General features: G+C 40.8%; 1 protein-coding gene across 2 annotated transcripts in view; it reads right to left on the reverse strand.

Moving 5' to 3' along the window:
• Window positions 1-21,664, reverse strand: part of LOC131592824 (reelin) — a 273,205-nt gene that overhangs the window by 62,165 nt on the left and 189,376 nt on the right. For both annotated transcript variants that reach the window (XM_058864623.1, XM_058864624.1), the window contains exons 22-28: window positions 19,952-20,064; window positions 12,884-13,021; window positions 12,336-12,522; window positions 8,417-8,622; window positions 5,295-5,466; window positions 4,705-4,905; window positions 2,403-2,638 (exon numbers count right to left, since the gene is read on the reverse strand). In XM_058864623.1, the coding sequence (XP_058720606.1) occupies window positions 2,403-2,638; window positions 4,705-4,905; window positions 5,295-5,466; window positions 8,417-8,622; window positions 12,336-12,522; window positions 12,884-13,021; window positions 19,952-20,064 (1,253 nt within the window). The remainder of the gene's footprint in view (window positions 1-2,402; window positions 2,639-4,704; window positions 4,906-5,294; window positions 5,467-8,416; window positions 8,623-12,335; window positions 12,523-12,883; window positions 13,022-19,951; window positions 20,065-21,664) is intronic.

Consider the following 21,664-nt stretch of genomic DNA (forward strand, 5'->3'; position numbering starts at 1 on the left):
ACAAATACATGGTTTTATCAACAACAGTGAATGATTAGATGTGACTTTGAAGATGCTTTTTACTGCTCAGTCCAACCTGAACTGCTAATTATGTATCAAAATTCCATAATTTCATTTCTTACAGTATTTTTGAAAGGAACTCAGTAACAGCAGTGATACAGAGTTTATTGTGGCATTGTACACTTTTGAGTAAAAAACCTTTAAGTTATTTGGATACAAGAAAAAAAGCCACTTTCTAAATAGAATGGCAAATAACCATTCTGACTCTTTAGTCCCAAAATTAAGCTTCCTGATGGTGAGATGGAGATATGGTAGACCTGGTAAAACATGGATGAAGGAACAAACAAGTGATACCACTAATTACTTATCTAAGGCTGCTGAGCTGACACAGCTGGACCAGAGACAGTCCATCAGTTCATACTCTAAAAGCCTAGTCCCAGATTTTAATGGCAGGGTCTTGTGACATATCCTTTCTTGGAGTGGCTGCAGATTCCTCCATTGGGTGGGGGTGCCCCTAAAGATTAATCCTTAAGACTGAGCAAGAAATTTGTCCATGGTCATTGTATGGGTGAGTAACATCAATCTCTACTTAATAATTGTTTTTGCTAGCTTTAATGCAATTGCTTTGATACAGTTGCTTCAGTGTTGCTTCACAGTACACTTTATTACAATAGTTGTTATAGCTCCAATACTCCGTAGTAAATAATTCTGATTAAGATCTTCTTGTCTAACTGTTACCATAATAAATCATAAATAAACATATTTATATAAATAGATCTAGTTTGCCATCCCTAATCCTGCAGGACAAATTTGTGAAAAGGTTCAGTTACACCTGTATAATCCTTTACATATAAACCACTGACAAAGTCTAGGGCTAAGATTGGATCCAGATGCACCCAGGCTCCTCTCTGAGAAGGAGTTTAGAAAGCAGTGGGGTTCTTTCTTGACCTCATGACTCAGTGCGAGGGTTTCTTTAATAAACTTTGTCTGAAACTCCCACTCTGCCCACAGCTCTGACTCGCTGCTTAGGAAACTTGAAGAAAAAAATATTGTGGTTATTAATTTCCAGTCTTTAACTTTTAGCTGAATCATTTTACAGGAGCTCCAGAGAGGGGAACAGATTTAAAATCTCATTGCCAAGAGAACAGGTTAACTAATATCCTCCTTGCTACTCTGCCTAAAAAATAATAAACCTATTGCTTTTTCTTTTTTGCTGTGCACTGGGATTTGGTGATCATCATGCTCATGCTCTGTACCAAATAAAGAAATGGCATGCTCTCCGGGTAATGCATGAACCATGATTTCCTAAGTGGCTCTCCATAAACTCAATTCTCAACATGCTAAAACACTCATTGCAGTCACAATACTTACATTTTTAATGTATTAGCATGAGCTTCTTATTCCTGATCACATTACTGAACATAATGCCAAACAGATTGCTGCTATTGATTCTGCCCTGCTTGTTTTGGGTAAATCAAATCAGCTGGTGTCATATCTGTGCGATTTGGCACCTGCTTTTATTGGCTAATTACTGAAGAAAGGACAAACTTGTTATGGTACACGCTGCTATTTCAAGTCCTTGAGGCAGAGGCACTGGCTCCCCTGCTACAAAATACACCACACACTCAAGTGGGATTGAGGATGAGGGAGGAGGATGGCTCAGAAACCCCGAGGCAGCGCTAAAGAAGCTGCTGGGGGTGAGAGACAGGGGCACATGGCCAGGGGCCTGGTGGGGTGGTTGTGCTGGCAGCGCTTGGTGCATACAACAAATTAGATTGGGGTGTTTCACTGTTGAAGTCAGAAACTTCAGCCAAATCCAGATAAGACTGAGAAAACCCTCCTGATTTCAAGGCTTGTTTGTGTATTACACCATCAGGTGTTTTCTCAGTTGTATTAATCTGATGCTGAGGTTGTGCTTGCAGATGGGCACATCTGCCATTCTTCCTTCCTTTGCCTCTGGCTGTCCTGGCTGCCTCCAGTGACACAGCACATTATGCACCAGCTCAAATACCTTGCTAAGGTTTCTTTGCCCAGAATGGTAACTAAAATTAATCCTGTTGAAATGGCTTATTTAATTCATGTGACTTATTACACTCTTGCTGGTACCTCTGACCTAGCTGACATGGATAAAGACAATGAAGGGATTGATGTAAAATTAGGAAGTGCTGGGTACCTCGCTGCTTTGTAATTTAATTATTTATTACAGACCAATCTGACACCTTTAAAATGGAAAATTCTCACTGTTTTGGGCAGCATAGTACATTTTCCACAGATCTGCCATATTTTAACACTGCTTTTATTCACAGCTTTGCAACTTCTTCCTAATGTACCATTCTAGAAGCAGCTAAAAATCAGCTAATCCACGGGTGCCCCTGGCATCACTGGGTTACAGTGCACCGTACCTGGCTGCAAGCGACCTGGGGATAACAATAGTAACTCTTGTCCAGTCCTCAAAGTCTCCCGTGTGGTACACGGAGGGCTCGCTGAGCTCCCGGGAGCTGCCCTCGCAGCCCTTCGTGCCCGGGGACGCGGGGTAGCAGCCCTCCTTCACCAGCGACCAGAAGAGCCCAGCATCGTGTGAGTACTGCAGCAGAACGGGGGCAGAGCTGCTGTACTGGTTGGTGCAACCGATGTTCAGCTGCAAAGAAGCAGAGAGTCAGAAATGATATGAAGAAACCTGCATTGTTATCAGTATTTATTGGCTGCACACCAGCTTTGACTTTTTGTGCTGGAAGGCTTAACGCTCTGAGCACTTGCTCTGAACCCTGGTGGCAGACACTGACTGATGCTTGGAGTCTGTTTCCTAAACTTAAATGACATTTCTTGGTGAAAATTTCCCACTATTCCTTCATTAAGGTTGCTGAATTCATCACACAAAAAGGTGCAAAGAACTTTCCAGGGGTCCCTGTGCATAGCAAGCCCCAAACAGCAAACTCTGTGCAGGCACCTCCATGCCCAGGAGTGGAAAAGCTGTATCCTCTGGGAACCATCACATCTGCAGCCCAGTGTGCCCAGAGGATTGGCCTGACTCCCAGGTTAGCCCTACTGGCCTTGCAGGAATGATGTCTGCGAGTTGGCACTGCAATTTGGGCCCCCAGAATAGAGTAAAATCTGGATTAAGAAGAAAAATGTATACTAAAATGTGAAATGAGAATTCAACCAGGACTAAAATCAGCTGCTGATTTGAAGTTTCAGTTTCATTCCTCAAGCTATCAGAAAAATATTAGTTTTCATTATTTTATTACAGAAATTCTACTTGAGCTGTAGAATGTAAGATGTAAAACAAAATCATTCACGTAAAATGAAATAATTCTAACAAATTACTGTCTTTGAGCTTATCAATGCAAAATTATTCCAGTCTGCTATTTAAAATGGAAATTTCACACACTCACAAAAGCATGCAAATAGGACTAACACATTTATGTGCAGGCTGAAAAGCTTTCCAAAAAAGAACAAATTCAGTCCTTAAATAATAGACTTTTAAGGAAGAACACACTGTTCTGTGACACATTCTTATGTTTTATAGTTATGTTACATTGTCAAGTGCTTCAGTGATGGAAGGTGTATGAAACATTTTTAAGTATTGAATTTTTTTTTAACCTAGATGATTTTTTAATTGCTGGTGACCATCAAACCTAGAGAATGGAGACTTAGCCACTAAAGTACAGGAAGGTGGTAAAAAGGCAAATAGCATCTTGTCCAGATTAAATGGTATTTATATATTGAGATATCCTTGGGTTCTAGACAGTTTAAAGTATAAAACTGCATGCAATACTCCAAGAAAATTGTACTGAAATCCCTCAGTTTGTATAGCATTTTATTAGCATATCTTTAAGTTGAAATTAGATTATTTTACAAATCCCAGTATTTCTAACGAACTTTCCTATTTATAGAACTGTGGGAATTATATTTGAAAAGCTGCCTGTAAACATCTGATCTTTTTAATAATTCCACTTGTAAATTATTCAGTGTCTGTATCCACCAATTATGTAAGGACCATGTATTTGTGGGGAGCTCATTAAAATTGCATTGCAACCAACTTCCAGAATTCACCAATGGGATTTCATTATAAACTCAATAAAATTTTGATTACGGTTCAGAAACAAGGGCTTGTCAAAGCAAATACACTTTCTTTGGAGCCCATATTCTGATGTATTGTCAGACCACTGAAATTTTTGTAAGCTCTTTAAAGAAGAAAATGCTAATTGGAGCCTATATTCATTGACACAATAAAAGCAAATTATATAGAAAACCCACACTGGAGTACAGAGCAGCTTGTAAGTCCTTAAATAGTTTAAAATACAAAAAATTTACCCAAACCACATTGGAGCTTTTGTACTCACAGAGCCCCAGACAGGATAAATCCTTTTTTGCTTGACAGTGCAGTAGCATTTCCTAGTACTGACTTGAATATAATGACAGTCACTTCAACACACTTCTGAAACGTGCTGAAGAACAAAAACCTTTAAAACTTCTCCAGTAACAGCAGTAAAAATGCTTTCCTGCACCAAGATTTTGGCTATTCTTCTAGAAAGCAGGATGGGATTTTATCTGTATGAGTTCATACTTGTGCTCTTCACACCTTTTTACGCAATTGTCTAATTTATCACCTTTGTTTGAACTGTGGCCCCAGTGGCATCTTGCAAGTATTGGCTAAGGGCAGTTTTACTGATATTCTTGCACAGATTAATGTTTAAGGAATACCTTGAACTGCAGGACATATCCAGGCTTCAGAGTTAGATCTCGAGTCACTGCAAACCGGTCTCCATCTGATTTACCGAAGAGCATGGCAGAGGGGGTGGCAGAGCAGAAACTTTCATTTTTGGTCATCCCTTCATTGGCCAGCATTAACCACACACTCATCTGGTTCATAGGGTAATCAAATGCTGGCTTTTCATAAAAGTTCTGTTAGAAATGAAAAGGAAAGCCAGAGGTATTATCCCCTTGCAGTGTAACTTCAGAATAATTCCCAAAACTATGACATTTCAAATGTTGCAATTTTTCTTTTCTGTAGTTTTCAAAAAAATTTGATTTAAATGAAATTAAGTTTAATTTCCAAAACTTCAGTCTTGACTTTTTGCAGAAATACATCATTACATCCTCTGTCACAAAGCTTAGGAGCCTGACTATTTTGTGGAAAGACGCAGGTTAAGCCCACACAGATACGCAGCTGCAAGCACTACAGCTATCTTTTTAAATAGACCCAGTATTTTCAAAGAAAACTATGTTCAAACAAGTCTCCTAACAGGATAGTTGTTATGTGGGGATACCCACAGCCGGCTCTTGCTTGTTACCTGTGGTAAGGTGGGATTAACAACAGGAATGATGTGCTTCTGCTTCTCTGACAAAATGATGATGTCGTCGATGGCCCACTGATCATACCCTTCCCCTGAGAACACTGGCTGCCACCAGCGAAACCTGGTGCAAGGGGTCTTGGCAGCAGCTGGCAGCTCCAGATAGACAAACCTGAGGAACACAAATTGAGCAGGACTTCAGAGAACACAGTTTGTAGAAGAATATATCACACAACAGGGAAAAGAGGCAGGAAAGGTAGCATCTATCTTATGTGTACAAGTCCTCGGAAATTTGTGTGTCTAGAGAAAGGCAATGGAGCTGGGGAAGGGTCTAAGAGAGTAATTCGTATGAGCTTCACCTGAGGAAATTTGGGTTGTTTAGTCTGGAGAAAAAGAGGCTCAGCAGACACCTCATTGCTCTCTACAACGACCTGAAAGGAGGTTGTAGTGAGATGGGAATCGGCCTCTTCTCCCAGGCAACCAGGGACATGAGTACATTGCCTCAAACTCTGCCAGGAGAGATTCAGGTTGGGCAACAGGTAGAGTTTCTCTGCTGAAAATGTGTGGCCTTTGGAGCTCCCTGGGCTGCCCAGGGACCTGGAAATGTTCAGAAAAACCCTGGATATGGCACTTAGTGCTGTAATTTAGTTGATATGGTGATGTTGGGTCAAAGGTTGGATTTCATGATCTTGGAGGTCTTTTCCAACTTTAGTGATCTATGATGCTATTGTTCTATTTTTTTCCATATATCTAGATAACTATTTAGATGCTGAATATCAAGAAGCCTTTGTTCTTCTTGTCTGTGAAGAATGTAAACTCTTCAAGACAATGTCTGTTTTTTATGCTCTATTACTATATTGCCAAACACAATAAGGAACTGATTTGAGCTCTCTAGCTTTGAATCAAACTATTCAGCTGATCCATGTTCATCAAGTATTAATGTTTTTCTGATGCCAGGAAGTAATAGTGGCATATCCTAGAAAAATTAATTTCTCATTCTCTTCTGCTGATTGGTCCTATTTGTAGACAAAAGCATCCTGCTGTTACAATGCAATAGATTATGTAGCAGTTTTCTTTGGGTAAAAATATTTCAGGCCTGCTATAAAGATCTTTGTAAAAGAACTTCAGGTCTGCTCAGTTTGCTTTATGTTCAACTTAAAAAAACACCTTACAAAAACTATGTTAAAGAAAAGTTCAAGTTTCAAGCCTAATCATACTTATGTCAAAAACTACAAATCCAGTATATCATGTACATATCCAGTATAAGTGCCCAGTCCTATTTCAGACAGCTTATATATATGCATACATACATACATATATATATACATACAATCCTTTATACATACAAACTCTCTCTTTATATCACATTTTATTGTACCATGTACTCCGCTTCACTTGCCAGTTAGGCATAGAGAGGAGAAGGAATTCTTTTTCAGTTCTTTTCAAGAGAATTCTTAGGTTTACTGTTGGAGAATAGGAATTGGAAAATGAGATCTGGACCACATTTGAAACAAGAGAAAAATAAATCTGCATAGTTATGTTCAGTAAGGACCAGCACTCTTCTGGTGCTCAGAAGGGCAAATGTTTTGTCTAAAAATGTGTTGGATAGTCCATCATTGAAGCTTTCGTTATTTAGCTTCTTTGTTGGGTGTGTCCTGTAATTTTGACCAAGAAGAGACCAAAGCAGTCACCTAGTAGATGAGGGGAAGGGGGTAGCCATAGTTTGGATTTTAGTAAGGCTTTTGATACTGCACCTCACAGTGTCTTTATGGACAAGGTGTCCACCTGTGGGATGAGTAGGTTCACAATGTGCTGGGTGAAGGCCTGGATGAGGGGGTAGAATTCAAAGGGTTGTAGTGAATGGGGTCACATCTGCCTGGTGACTGGACACCAGCAGTGTTCCTCAGGTTCAATCCAAGGACAGTCCTGTTCAAGGCATTTATCAGTAATGTGGATGCAGGAGTTGAATGCACCCTTTTGCTGATGATACAAGCTGGGAGGTTCCATTAGCTCTCTTGAGGGTCAAGAGGTCTTGCAGAGGAATCTTGACAGAATGGAGCATTGGGATTGATTCATGGGATAAAATTTAACAAGCGGAAATGTCGATTCTGCATCTAGGATGGAGTAACACTGAGCACAGTTTTAGGTCCCTTCTACCTGAAATATTCTATTCTATTCTATTCTATTCTATTCTATTCTATTCTATTCTATTCTATTCTATTCTATTCTATTCTATTCTATTCTATTCTATTCTATTCTATTCTATTCTATTCTATTCTATTCTATTCTATTCTATTCTATTCTATTCTATTCTATTCTATTCTATTCTATTCTATTCTATTCTATTCTATTCTATTCTATTCTATTCTATTCTATTCTATTCTATGCCATGCCATGCCATGCCATGCCATGCCATGCCATGCCATTCCACTCCATTCTATTATATTCTATTCTCAAGAGTTTTATACTTGCAAGAGCCTAGATGACCTCTAGAAAAGAATAGTCAGCCAAGTAGTTACAGAAATCCTTCTGAAAGCATTGTTCATTGCAATGCAAAATTACAAGATGAGAAGATAAAATTATTTGCATGTTGAAAAGACATGGACTGCAGGTAATAGAAATCAGATTTACATCTATGAAGACAAATACAGAAAATTTAAATTTTCACTGACAAGGAATTTGACAGTGAATTAGAATGGCTGAACATGATTTCTTCTCCCTAAATATTTATTTAAAGGAGCTTTTGCTTCATATGACATTAATACATGTTCAGTAGATCTGAAACCAGAGTCAGAGGAAATTAAAAATTTCTACACCTCTTTTGGGCAATTTCTGTATTTGCTTGCTAATGTTTTGCAGATATTAGCATTTTAGTAATGTTTCACATAGGAGATAAGTGATAGGAAATTTTATATTTTACTTCAGATTTAAAGGCCCACTTTCATTCCATTTTTCATTACTAGTGACAGGAGTTTACTGTGCCAGCCAGAAAAAGTTTCTATATAATGGTGACTTCTAAGCATTATAACTTTAAATTATTATTCACGTTTTCATAAGTTGAGAAATATATATTTTAAAAAGCTGATGCCATATGGGTTGGTTAATTTAAATCAAAATTATACCTGGGTTTGCTGAAGTCAGAGAAATACATTTCTGCTAGTAGCTGCCAATTGATCCCGCCGTTATTGCTGTACTGCAGCAGCACACCTTCTTCTCTGCTGTCAGGTTTATTGCAAGAAGAAGTCTCTCCTCCAATCTGGATGTAAAACTGTACAAAATCCACCCATGTTGTGTCCAAATCCCAGCTTACCAACTGTCTTTTTCCAGCCTACAATACAAAGAGCAGAGGGACAGTAATAATTTTAATTATGGCACCTTCACAATGAATGGGCATATTTAAAGTCCATCACAGATGAATATTACACACAAAATTACACAACATGGAGGACATTGACTTCTGTATCAAACTGGCATTTTTTGTCTCTCAGTTGTTCTGCTTGGCCATCCTTTATGTCACCCAGATTTGATCCCACAAGAACTTTATTATTAGATTCCAACACACAATGTGACTTCACAACACAATTTCCACACAAGAATTTAATCTCATTTCCCCATGGTCTCAAGTGACTTCAGAGAACAAAGAGCAGGTGCTGGATATCCTGAATCAACCCAGGCTAAATTTTTAAGTATTCAGCTTTCTATTGATAATGGATAGAGCAGTAAAAGGCCATTTCTCTAGTCTTACTTCCCTGGTCAAATCTTGCACTGCACAAGGCTACCCAATCACCTGAAATCAGCTCCTATAATACCTTGCTTAAAGTCCATCTCCTACACAAGAACCAGGGAGCAGCATTTTCTCTTCATGCTTCAGCTGAATAAGATTTGTTCCTATGCAAAACTATATTCTTTTCCTAGTAAGCATTGTAAATCAGGAGTGTCTCAACTAAAACCTGTGGATTTAGTTTCAAGTTTAAATGAGCATAGCTGAGAGAAACAAATAGCCTTGTAAAATTTAGTGAACAGCTTTTCCAAGTATGTTTTTGAATTTAAGAGGTCAACATGGTCACACTATGCATATTCAGAAGACAGAGCATATTCATCTAAAAAAAACTTTAAGGTTTAAGAGCCTTTTATTGTAACAGAAATTATCCCATACCCCTCTTCCCTTTGTGCCCTGGGGCTTGAGGCTGAACCTGTGGACTTGCACATCACCAAACCTACAAGATGCTGATAAGGAATACAAAGCTGCCTGTGACAAGGCAGGACACAGGATGAGAGCAGTGTCCCCAGAGAGGTGCCCTGCATGCCCTGCATCTGGCACAGCCCTGCCTCAGCACAGCATCCTGCTGCCACAAAGGGCAAAGCCATTTGTGTAGAGGTGGAGAGAGCATGCAGGGATTGTATTTCTGCATTTACTAAAGTAGCTGAAACCTGGCACCATCCCCCAAAATGGACCAGGACTGCTCATCATGACTACTGTTTCTAATCCCCTTAAAAAAAAAAAAAAAAAAAAAAAAAAAAAAAAAAGAAGAGGGTTTCTGTCCATCTCCAAGCATAAAACAGTTTAAAAAAGGAAAACCAAGGCTAAGTTATGACACCTATGTTTTAAGTAATGTTTGTGTTTTTCTCTCTCACTTGTACATTTAGGATCTTTACGACAAATTTCCAAACAAACTTGAGATAAGCAAGTGACGTAATCTAGCTGGACACAAGTAACAAGATTTAGGAGCTGAGATTTAAAATACTATCTGTGTTTTTTAATAAGATGACAGATGAATTTAAATCCTGTTTCATTCATCCTCTTTCTTCTTTCTACACAGCTGAGGGTAAACCCAGCAGAGATAAATGTCTACTGCTTTCCTTCTCAGAACATATTATTTTTGCTGGTGTAACAGCCTGGTTGCTGAGCTCATTTGCAAACTCTACCAAATAGGCCACCTCACACTGTGAGTCTGACTTCTGGAAGCTGAATACATGGGGGTCTGAAGTTTTGTTGGCTTGTACCATTGATGACAAGGCAGTAAAATCTGTGAAGAATCCTTTGACTCACAAAAAGCTTATACAGCATGCAATCATACTGATTTCGTCTGGAATTGTTCTTGTTGTTTTGGTTTATTTGGTCATTTATTCCCAGCTGAGATGGGAATTCCCTCCTGGATGGTGCCCTGAGAGTGAGAACTCAGTCTTGGATGCAAAGCTTCCTGGTACAGCCCCACATGGCTAATGCTGGCCAAGGTGACACTGATAATCTTTCTGGGTAGCTCGCTTTCAGCTTCATAGGAGACACTGGAATTTGAAACTATCACCACCAAATCAAGCCAGTAAAGGGTAATTAAGCTGCAAACACCCTTGCTGGCCATGGGCTGGTGTGTCTTGGCTAGCTGGGGGCACCCAGCATACTGACCTGCAGTGGGTAAAGCTCTGCCTCTAAAACTATTAGAGGTGGGTTTCCATATCTGCACCCCACAGCAGCTCTGCCTGCCAAAGGGGAAATCACAGAACCAGGTTAATTGAGAGAGGGCATGAGTGACATGAAGCCTTGGGGGAATTGCAGGGGCTAATTGAAAGAGCTCTGAATTGTGAACACACCTACAATTGATTAAAATGAGCTGTAAAACAAAAGATAGAGGGTTGTCAGAACGAAGCCAACATTAATTCTGGCAGCAATAATTGATTATGGCAGCAAACATTAGACATTCAAATAAAAAGTGGCTGTTTGAGCAAATGAAAAGAAATGTGAATATGAGCTCCCCAAAACAATACAGAACTGTTTGGCAACTATAAAAATAATTTTTTATTATCTACCAGTATGGCCCCTTGGCACCTTGAGAAAGATCTAAACAGAAATTAAATAAACCACCTTCTGTTGACAGCACAGACTGCTACTTCTCAAGAAATGAGTGATAACATAACCCTTAGAGATCAATAGAAAGAAGCCAAGAATTTCTAAATGAGTTTTTCACTCCTCCTTAGCAGGAATCAGAAGAAAGATCATAGCAGGTTAATTCTAATTTAGCAAACTACTTTTGAGAAACTTGGCATAAGGAACCAAGCCAGAAGGAAAAACATCTAACAGGGAAGACAATTATGCATAAAAATCCAATTATCACAATTAGCTAGTTATACTGATTGGTCTATTACGAAATTTTCAGTGCAGAGCTCCATTTCCAGGGGAGCTGGATGTGAGACTATGTAGGAGTGCTGAAAATTATTTCATGGGTTAGATTTTTGTAATGAGGTAAACAACACACAATTACACAGTGTTGCATATTGGGTTATTCTTCTGGGACTAATCTGACTTTCATGACAGCAGTGGCAGTTTGATCAAACCTTTAAAAGAAAGCACATAGCTGCATTTATACACTTCCTTTCAATTAAGAACAAAACAAACCTTAGTACTAGACCTGAGGAGCAACAATACAAAAATAAATCTGTGATTACAATGCATAATCTTACATCTGGTCATAAAGATCTCCTTTTATTTTAGCTATAATTGCTACTAATTAGCAGAATTCCCTATATCTCCTTCCTGTTCTATTATTGTTTTTGTCTGCAAAGTATCCAAGTTATACAAAAGAATATACTCCTTCTGGTTAAACATTTTCTAAAAGCCTGAAAAAACAGGTTTTCTCAATGGTCCTGTTGCTGTGACCTCAAATTAAGCTGCTTGTGCCCCAGAAAGCCAACCTTTCCCTATCTCTTACCCAGGGCAGTACAGAAGAAACAAATGGGAGCTGCTGGATGTTGCGAACTGAATCTTAAAGAAGATGATGTACAAGTAAGACATTGTGAATTTACACGCTTCCCAGCACACTGGCAATTTATTACCTTTCATTACAGCTGCAATTTCTTGAATACATCGTGCTTGTGTCTTTCCCTATCTCTTTTGACTGCTTTGTTCTTTACCTGCAGAGCACAGCTGTGCTGTTTAACGCTCTTCTAATACTACGGGCAGCTTTCTGCCGCCTCCCTTTTCTTTGCCACACAGCCACAGAAACCTACAGTATGTGCCTTTATCAGACTCCCAGCCCTCTGGAGTACCTTGTTGAAGTAGAGAGAGGAGCCAGATGAGATGACCCCACAGCCCTCCTCAGGCTTGACGATCTCTCCCCCAATAACTTCCTGCCACTCTGTCTTCAGGGTATCTGCATTCTCAAAATCAGACATGATGGTTGAAGAGAGGGAATTTTCAGGCTGACATTCAGTGCCCCGAAACCCTGAATCACACCTGGAAGGAAGCATAAGCAAAACAATTTTTAAGGACTTTATCTGACACTAACAATTAGTTAAGGTAGCATGCTGACCTTATGAAATTCAATTTATTATAATAGCAAATATATTTATTATATAATAAATTTATTATAATTAACAAATAATTCTGGGACTGCAGTTTTGCATTGTGGAAACAAGCCAAAATAACTACTGTCTGCTAATGCTGCTTGAATGGTCAGCTCCTCATAGTGCTTTTGTTCTTCTAATGTTTCGTCCAAAAATAGGAACAACAGCCAAGAAAAGGAAAGTATGGAAAATAGTAGGGTACCTGAAGATCAGGAGAGCATTGTTAAGAGGGACTGACAAATGCTTCATACCTGCAAACACCGTGGTCACACCAGCCATGCCCACTGCACATGTTGGGACACTGCTGGCCGATGTAGATGTTGTCCAAGGCCCACTCATCCTGGGCTGTGTAGTAGCACTGACTCCAGCGGAAACGTGTGGCACTGGACCTTAAAATCAATAACAATGCATTCATTTTCGATTCTTTACAGAATGGCAGGAAAAGAGGTAAAATGTAACAACAACAACAAAATAAAGTGAAGTTAGTATCCCAGTCACAGCCTAGGGTGCAAAGGCTGGACCAGTCAAAGACAGATTCTTGCAATTTAACTTTCTAGATGATGCCACTCACTGCACAGGGCTATATAATGGCCTTTCCAGTGATTGATGACTGATGACAGTTATATTTCTGAGGAAAAGCACATTGCAGGGGTTTTGAGCATTATTTTAAGGTAAGCCTAGATATGAATATTACTGGATTTTTATTGTGTTATAGTTGCATAATTGGAAAGGTGAATCTAGGGCATGATTTTGGTTTTTTTATTTTTGGTCACAGTTAACAGGTCATAAACTGTCTAAAGAGGTTTCTCCTGATATTTATTAAAGTTCTTGAGTGTAAGTGAATACAAACTATTTCCATTCAACAATAGTTGACTCTTTTTCTTAGATATAATTTTTTTTTTTTGTCAGGATGATCCTAAACTAGATTTTGCTCACATATCGCTAGTGACACTGAGAGCACAAGTTTTTGACAAAGGTCCTGTTTCATTGCACCTATTTTTTTTCCACACTGCAAACAGCTTGCTCTTGGCCACCAACCCAAAATCTGTAACACCCAAAGTTCATGGTGGTGAATCATCAAATTAAATTTCTTGCCTAAATAAACTCTGGATATTTGTAATATTCTTCAAGCACAAAACCTTGCTTTAGCTTCTCCTTTCTAAATAGTTTTATCATCCACAGCTTGTTTTTCTTTCCAATAGTGAAGTCAGCTAATATTATCCATTAAAAACTCTTCCTGTTGGGCCTTTAGGAGATTGTCCAATGGAACATTGACATTTTCCATGGGAGTGACTCCTGCTAGCCAAACCCAGCCTGACACCCACCAACCTCAAAAACCAAGGCTGGAGAAGAAAGTGAATCATGAGAAAAGCAATCTTTGTTATCATGAAGCCTTTTCAAGCTGCCCTGCCAAACTGGGCACATCCAACAGGTCACAGACACTGACTGGTGGCCACTCCCAAAGGGAGGACACAGAGACCCTCCACGTGTCAGAGTGAGATTAAGAAAAATTCATTGCATGTGAAGTGAAACAAAGGTGGGAAATTGTTCTTCATGGAGGAGTGAAAGGAGCTGTGCTGGCTGCACAACCGGTCTGGGTAAAAAGGGGTGGTGGTGGCAATGTGGGCACTGAGGCTGGATTGCACTTTTGTGGAGGAGTAGGACACAGAAAGCAAGGCTGACTGAAGAGAATTAAAAATCCAGTTTTAAAATGGGACAGGACTATGTCTGGCCAAGGGCTGGTTGGGGGTGCTGAGGATGAGAAGCAGGTGGTTCCTATTAGAAGCTTCTTTTCTAGCTTGTTTCTGAGCCATATGGTTACTTAATGATGGCACAGGATATAATGCTGTTACTCTTCTTTGAGATACAAAGCCCTTTCCCCACCCCCAATAATTTATGTAGAATAAGACTTATTAAAATGAATATTGTAAAGGTGGCTGAGCCACCTGCTCACACGTATGGAAGTGAAAAAACGAATAGAGCAGGCCTGTGCAGCTGAAGTGGACAGAGTGTCAGAGCAATTAGCCACTCTGGCACATATGAGAAGTTTGGTACATGTGTGGATAAATTTTTAAAATATCAGTTTGGAATTTCTTTAAAAAACAAGTGAAGCTGCCCAAGGGCTTGATTTTTAATTGAAATGACCCTTGTTGCCTATTTTAAGTATCTGTTTGATATTGCAAATACTGTGAGCATTTTTACAGCACTCAGAGTTAATCTGCAGGGGCAAATCTGCTGATTAAATAGTCCCTCAGGATATAATGTATTGATGGGTTACATTACAAGAGCTATGAATTATCCATTAAAAGTGTACAGTGCCAGTAATCAGCACATGAAGGACTTCCTAAGCTTGTGTAGGCACAATGGGCAGTCAATATTGACTGCAATTATTTACTATTTATTTTTGGAGTGCTCTGAAGTCAGCACATCACTTTGGTGCTGAGGTTCATGTTCGCATCAATGGCACCACAGAGAGCCCTCACAGAGGCTGTAGGCTCTGGAAAGAGCTGTAATGACTGGTGTTAACTCTAATGTGTGCTGGGGAAAATGACAATACTGAAACCAAAGAACAGTGTTAGAGCAGGCAAACACTCCCCCTGTGAAATCCCAGCACAGTAAAGCTATCATGTTATTTTCCCAGGTAACAGGAGGGAGAGCACTGTGTTTGGGCATCTCTGTTTTTCATCAGGGAGGGTGTATGGGTGGAGTTGGGGTGTGAGACTCTGCAGCCCCGGGATATTTACAGCAAACTGGGGGAGATTTACAGCGATACAGAGGCAATTTTGCCATGCCATGGAAGTCTCATGGTGCCCAGCAAGTGGTGGTGCCCCTCAAAGAGAGCTTGGTGCGGCATTGATGGCGTTGCCTCGGCCGCTTGCTGGCTGCTGGCAGGCGCAAACAACCCTGAAGGGTGGCTGTGCAGGGCTGGTCCTGGGCACAAGGCTCACACCTGACCTACACCAGCAGTGGGGAGAGCCCAGGCCTGAGCAGTGACAGAGGACACCTCTGTGCCCAGGGGAGCAGCACACCTGAGCCCCAGCCGAGGAGATCCCTGTGCAGCTCTGCTTTGGGGCTGTTGCCAGGGCTGGGCGCGCACCGCAAGGCACAGAGCTGCACCAGAGCTGACAGCCCTTTGCTGGGGATCCTGTGGGTTTCACCTGACCGAAATGTTTCCCTGGAGAGCCTCATGGTCCCATTCCTGCTCCAGGGGACTGCCACCCTGCCAGGCACAGAGCTCCATCTGCCTCCTCGCGCTCCAGATGTTGGCTGCATGTCAAGCCAAGGGTGCTCTCAGCTCCGCTTGTTACTTAGAAGTGCCCCAGACGAATGCAGCGTTTGCAGGTTTGTTTCCCTCATTTGAGGGGAGGGGAGGAAGGAGGCTCATTACCACCTGGAGATGAACATGTGGCCACATCCCAGCAGGGAGGAGTTACTTTATCTGCAGACAGACAGCTCTGCCCTGGGGACAGCACAGCCCTGCCCTGGGGACAGCACAGCCCTACCCTGGGGACAGCACAGCCCTGCCCTGGGGACAGCACAGCTCTGCCCTGGGGACAGCACAGCTCTACCCTGGGGACAGCACAGCCCTACCCTGGGGACAGCACAGCTCTGCCCTGGGGACAGCACAGCCCTGCCCTGGGGACAGCACAGCCCTGCCCTGGGGACAGCACAGCTCTACCCTGGGGACAGCACAGCCCTGCCCTGGGGACAGCACAGCCCTGCCCTGGGGACAGCACAGCTCTACCCTGGGGACAGCACAGCCCTGCCCTGGGGACAGCACAGCCCTGCCCTGGGGACAGCACAGCTCTACCCTGGGGACAGCACAGCCCTGCCCTGGGGACAGCACAGCCCTGCCCTGGGGACAGCACAGCTCTGCCCTGGGGACACCTTTGCCACCACGGGAATCCCTTTGCCCCAAGCCTTAGGGGACAAGGGGCTGCCCTCACCTCCCCACCCAGGCTGCTGCCAGGGGTCCTGTGGGAAGCAGTGCCATTGTCACACGGCTGTGGGCAGGTAAAACTCTATGCATTCGGATTCCTCCCTGGGTGAGGGATAATGTGTGTGAGGCTGAATTGACAATTGTAAAAGCAATGCTGCTGAAAAACCAGTCCTGCTCCTGTTTTTGAAAGCTTTCCAAGGCTGCTCTGCTTCTCAAGGTAACAACAGCTTAAGAGGATTATGCTGTTAAAAATGGTAATCAACCATTTAAAAAAGCCATGTTAATTAAGAAAAGAGAATAAGGAGATGAGTGTCAGCTGCATTCTCAGTGATAAAACACTGGTTTTCTGGACAGTCACCATTTGGACATTATTGAAATGGGAAGTGCAGCACCGAGGAGCTATGAAAGCAGAATAAACTTCCCTAGCTCTTCATAGCTTCTTTTTTTTTTTTTTTTTTTTTCTTTTCTTTTCTTTTCTTTCCTTTTTTTTTTTTTTTAATGGGACTGGAAAGTAATCTGGCTCTCTAATGACATTATATCTAAGTCAGGTTGATGTCAAATAAAAGTCATTTTTGTTGTGTGACATTTTACATAAGCACAAGGAAATCGTCTCCCAGAAGTACTGTGAGTGAAATGATGTTCTGTTATAAAATTTTTCTGATATGTGAGTTAAAATAAAATCATTGCCTTCCCTCCTGATATTAAAAGCCTTAATGATCTAATGCAAATTTGTGGCTGATAAAATTATATTTGCTACCTTCTGAGTTACCATAATTACATTTACCCAATTATCCTGAAGCTCTCATTCAGTCATTAGGTGTTGATTTGTTTATGAAGTCAGCAACTGACAGCTGCTTGTATCTCATTAAAGCCTGTTCATATGTAAATGCCTTGCATGAAACTGAAATTAATTTTCATCAGTGTTAGAAATGTTCAGTTCAAGTACAATACAATTTCAGCAAGCAGGTGCTTACATTTCATTTCTTCAATACAAGTCTCATTCTTGCAGGGGATTTTCTACCATCCCAAACCTCACGTAACATGGGGACTTTGTAAACTCATGCTTGCTAGATGCAGAACATCTACAGATCTGCAGAAATACCAGCACACCCAGGAAGTTTTACAAGAGAAATAGGTGCTGTTTTGAACAATTTTCCAGCTGCCTGAGCACAGTGCCGCAGCCTGACACCAGCCACACGCCCAAGGTGCAAACCCTCAGCTGAGAGCTCTGCATCCAGGGATAAAAGCTCCAGCAACCACAGCAGGGCTGCGCAGGGGTGTGAGGGCATGCCGAGGCCAGCAAGGGCCAGAACAAGGCTAATGAGACATTCCCAAGTCCTCGCTCAGGTGGTTTGTCTCCCTGGCTCTGTATTTGGCAGGCTTTGTCTTGTGTGCTTGAAACAGAAGGAAGGTCCAGAGATCTCTCCTCCTCACCCCAGTTTTGGGAAGGCAGACCTGGCTCTCTGCCTCTGCACTGTTCTTCCTGGCCATCACTAAGGTTTTGCCTCTGAGTGGTGGATGCAGGTGGGGAAGGGATAGGAGAAGGAGGGAGAGAGAAGCCCTGCAGAACACACTGCCAGGCCCTGGAACAGCGCTCTCTGTGTGGCTGGGCTGGCTGCAGAGAGCTGCACACCAAATTGTCACCAATAGTGCCCAGGCTTTGGAAACACAGAAACTTGCTCTCTGCTCACAGATCTGCTCTAAAAACCTGTAAAAAAATCCCCTTCCAATCTCAACCCAAAAATGCTGTTGAGCCCTTGGCCTGCTCCTAGCCAGTGGAAAGGAGCATTAGAAAGAGGGAAAGCAGTGAGAGACAGATGCGTGTGGTGTGCTGGATTGCGTTTGGTTGGGAACATGCAGCCAGCCTTCCTCTTCACCCTGATAACACAACACAGAAAATGTGTTCTATGAAGAGCAACGAGATTTTCTGTGGTAATTTGTGCCTTAATTACAAACAAAACTCTGCTAACAGACGGGAATCCCTTCAGATACCAGAGTGTGAAATATTTATGATTTGTGCACAGCATAGAACAGGAACCCGGCTATTACTTTATCATAATTTCTCCCTACAGTCTCCTAAATTAAAATGGAATTATATGCTTCTGTCACCTCATATGCAGAGAAAAATTAGTAGTAGATCCTAAAGAAAAAGAGGGCCACAACATTGGTATCTTCATCAAATACACAATGTATAATAACTTTGAGTACAGTAAATATTTTATAAATTAGGGATAACAGCCTACTTTAGATTGTAACCCACAAAGTTGTAGATGCTTTTTAAACTCTTAAGTGCCCAAGATTTTGCAGATGGTGGAACATAATGGCATGTAAGATTTACTACATTTATAATCTAACTACAAAGCAGTTACTTGTGGACTTATTTGCACCGTTTGGAATTATCTGATATGATATGTTCTAAGGATTCAATATTTGCCTTTGAGGTTTTGCCTAGAAATAGGAGATTCTGAATATTTGCTGTACTGTAAAAAGGGCCAGTGTGTTGAAAGAAGGTATCATTGTGGTGTGATTGATGGAAATAGGCTGTGCTGAGGCCATGCAGAGTGCAAAAAAATAATGATGAAAGATGGGGAAATACAATGATGACTTAATCTGAGCAAGCTCTCATTGCAATTGCTGTGATGGATTCAGGTCAAACATAATCAAAATGTAACTCTAATTGCGGTAATTAAATTCTCAGATGAAGGATGCCCTGAAGATTTTTGGGATTTATGACAACTTTTTATTTGTATGTTATAATAAAGATTTAAAAATAAACAATGACAGAAACAATTTAGTTAATAAACACAAATTTTAGGGGAGGCAAATCAAGTTTGATTACAACAAGATGAATAGGCTTTCTGTTAATTTTTGTTTCTCTTTTTTTTGCAGGAGAGAATGTTATTTTTTAAGACATGCTATAAAAAGAAATAAGAGTTAAAAAATTCCCAGAAATGAATCATTAGTTATTGTTTATACAAGGCTTTGGTCTGAAGATAAAAACAATAAGGAATGTACAAAATAAAAATTAACAATCCAAATAAAGCTTTCCTTCAATAGGGCATTTATAGACAAGTGCCACTATTTTTGAAAAGTATGAACTTTATTAGGAGAGTCAGAGTATGTATTAAAAACAATCCTAAACAATAGTTTCTGTTGACTTCACCAACATTTCATTTTCTAGTTATGTAAGGAATGCATTTTCTGGGAAATACCTGGGACTGGGTCAGCCCTGGCACTGCACCTATTGGCTTGAGTATGACCTGCAGAGGACTCGATCTTTGTCACAGCAATTGATGTGATAAATTTTCTGCACAACATCCCCCTCCCCTGCCCCCCCTTGCCCCCCAAAATAATTTAAAGATAGGACATAAATGCTTACCAAGTCTTCTGTGGTAGAAGAACAGTAATTCTCCTCCACTGAGTGAATTCACTGGAGTGGTAAATACTTGCTGATGTAAACTCCTGACAGCTCGGCATACTGGGAAGACATTCCTTAAAATAAAACATTTAAAAATCAGATTTAATGCTGAGGAATAATTGGGAACAGAAACAAGGGTCAAACATTCACAGAAACAGGAGCTTGTCTGGGTCCAGATGTTGGAGTGAAAGACCCAGAAGAGAAAAATCCTGGCATGATATGGAGAAATTTCTCTGTAAACTAGTAGTACAAGTGAGGATGGAGGAAAGCCATATGAATCTATTTAAAGAGTTTAGCATTCATGACTGGTAATGTTTTGCTTTCCTCCACGAGGAATGTCTATCTCTTTGTTTTTCACTATCTTCACCCCAGCATCCACCATGGACTATGAAGAAAGGCTACAAGACCAATATGAAGTAAGTCTATGGAAGTGACCTCCAGACTATCATAAAGGTCATTTTAGAAACCTGCTTGTGGGGCTTTGCCTGGGCATCCTGGCTGGCCCCACACCCTCCACCTGCAATGGGGAGCAGCAGTAGGAACAAACAGAGCCACACAAGACGGCCCAACCACAGCCTACTAAAGTTGTGTCCATAGGCCCTTCCCAAGCTCTGCAGCTGTGTTAGCTTTGACACGTACAGCAAGAGGTGTAAATTCTTCCCTACTGCTTCTAGGACTATTTCTGCATTTAATTCAGATTCCTGTTAAGGTCTGTTTCCCAAATTCTATCTCTTTTTCTTTTTTGATTCAGAAAATATGATCATTGTCACATCTTTTTAATATTAAATATAAATGAAATCCATTATTCCAGAGTCTTACTGTTTTCTGTGTTACTTCATTTTTTGCAATATTCCATTAATTTAATTATATTTTTCCAGAACAGCACCCAAGAAACTGCCCTATGAGGTATTAATAAAGTGCTTGGAAGCTACTACCAACCTGCATGATCCTCTTCTAGCTACCAATCTAGAGTCCCTTCTGCCCCTTCCTGCCACAGCACAGCTTCTCCTGACCATCCCCACATGCCCAAGAGTATTTTGCTGGTCACTGCTGTGTTCATCCCCAAGAAGGGTATCAGGCAAGAGAACAGACACCTGCTCATGCAAGTAGCTGACTTTAACTGTTCTGAAACTGATAATAAAGCAGTGACTCTCTACATAAGTTATGGCAATTAAGAATATTCATTCTTATACAATTATACAGTAATAGTTATTAATTAAATATGAAGAAAGGGAGAATATATTATTTTACAGAGAAATTTATTGCTCAAATATCTTAGCGTATTAAATGAAGATCTGAGACCTTGTTTTGTTTTTTTTTAGTAGATTTTCTAAAGGCTTAGTTCCCTTTCTAGCAATTTTCAAACATTTTTTCTTGATTCATCTCCCCAAAATGATTGCAGAAAACAGGATCTGATCAGTGCTCACAAAGCAAACAAAATTTTCAAACATTTTAATTAATTAGTGTTTTGTTTATTTGCCAGATTATGTCCTTGAAATATACTACAAATACTCCTTTATCACAGCAACATGGGTGGTGTGAGAAAAATAATTTGGCTGCATGTTCTCTCTGAACTCAGCCCTACTGAGCAAGGAAAGGAGCACTAAAATCTGAAGGCAATGTATCTTCAACTGATGGCAAGCACAAACCCCAAACACCCACTGCTAGGAACTA

This window comes from Poecile atricapillus, chromosome Z, assembly GCF_030490865.1.
Source record: "Poecile atricapillus isolate bPoeAtr1 chromosome Z, bPoeAtr1.hap1, whole genome shotgun sequence".
NCBI classification, from domain to species: Eukaryota; Metazoa; Chordata; class Aves; order Passeriformes; family Paridae; genus Poecile; species Poecile atricapillus.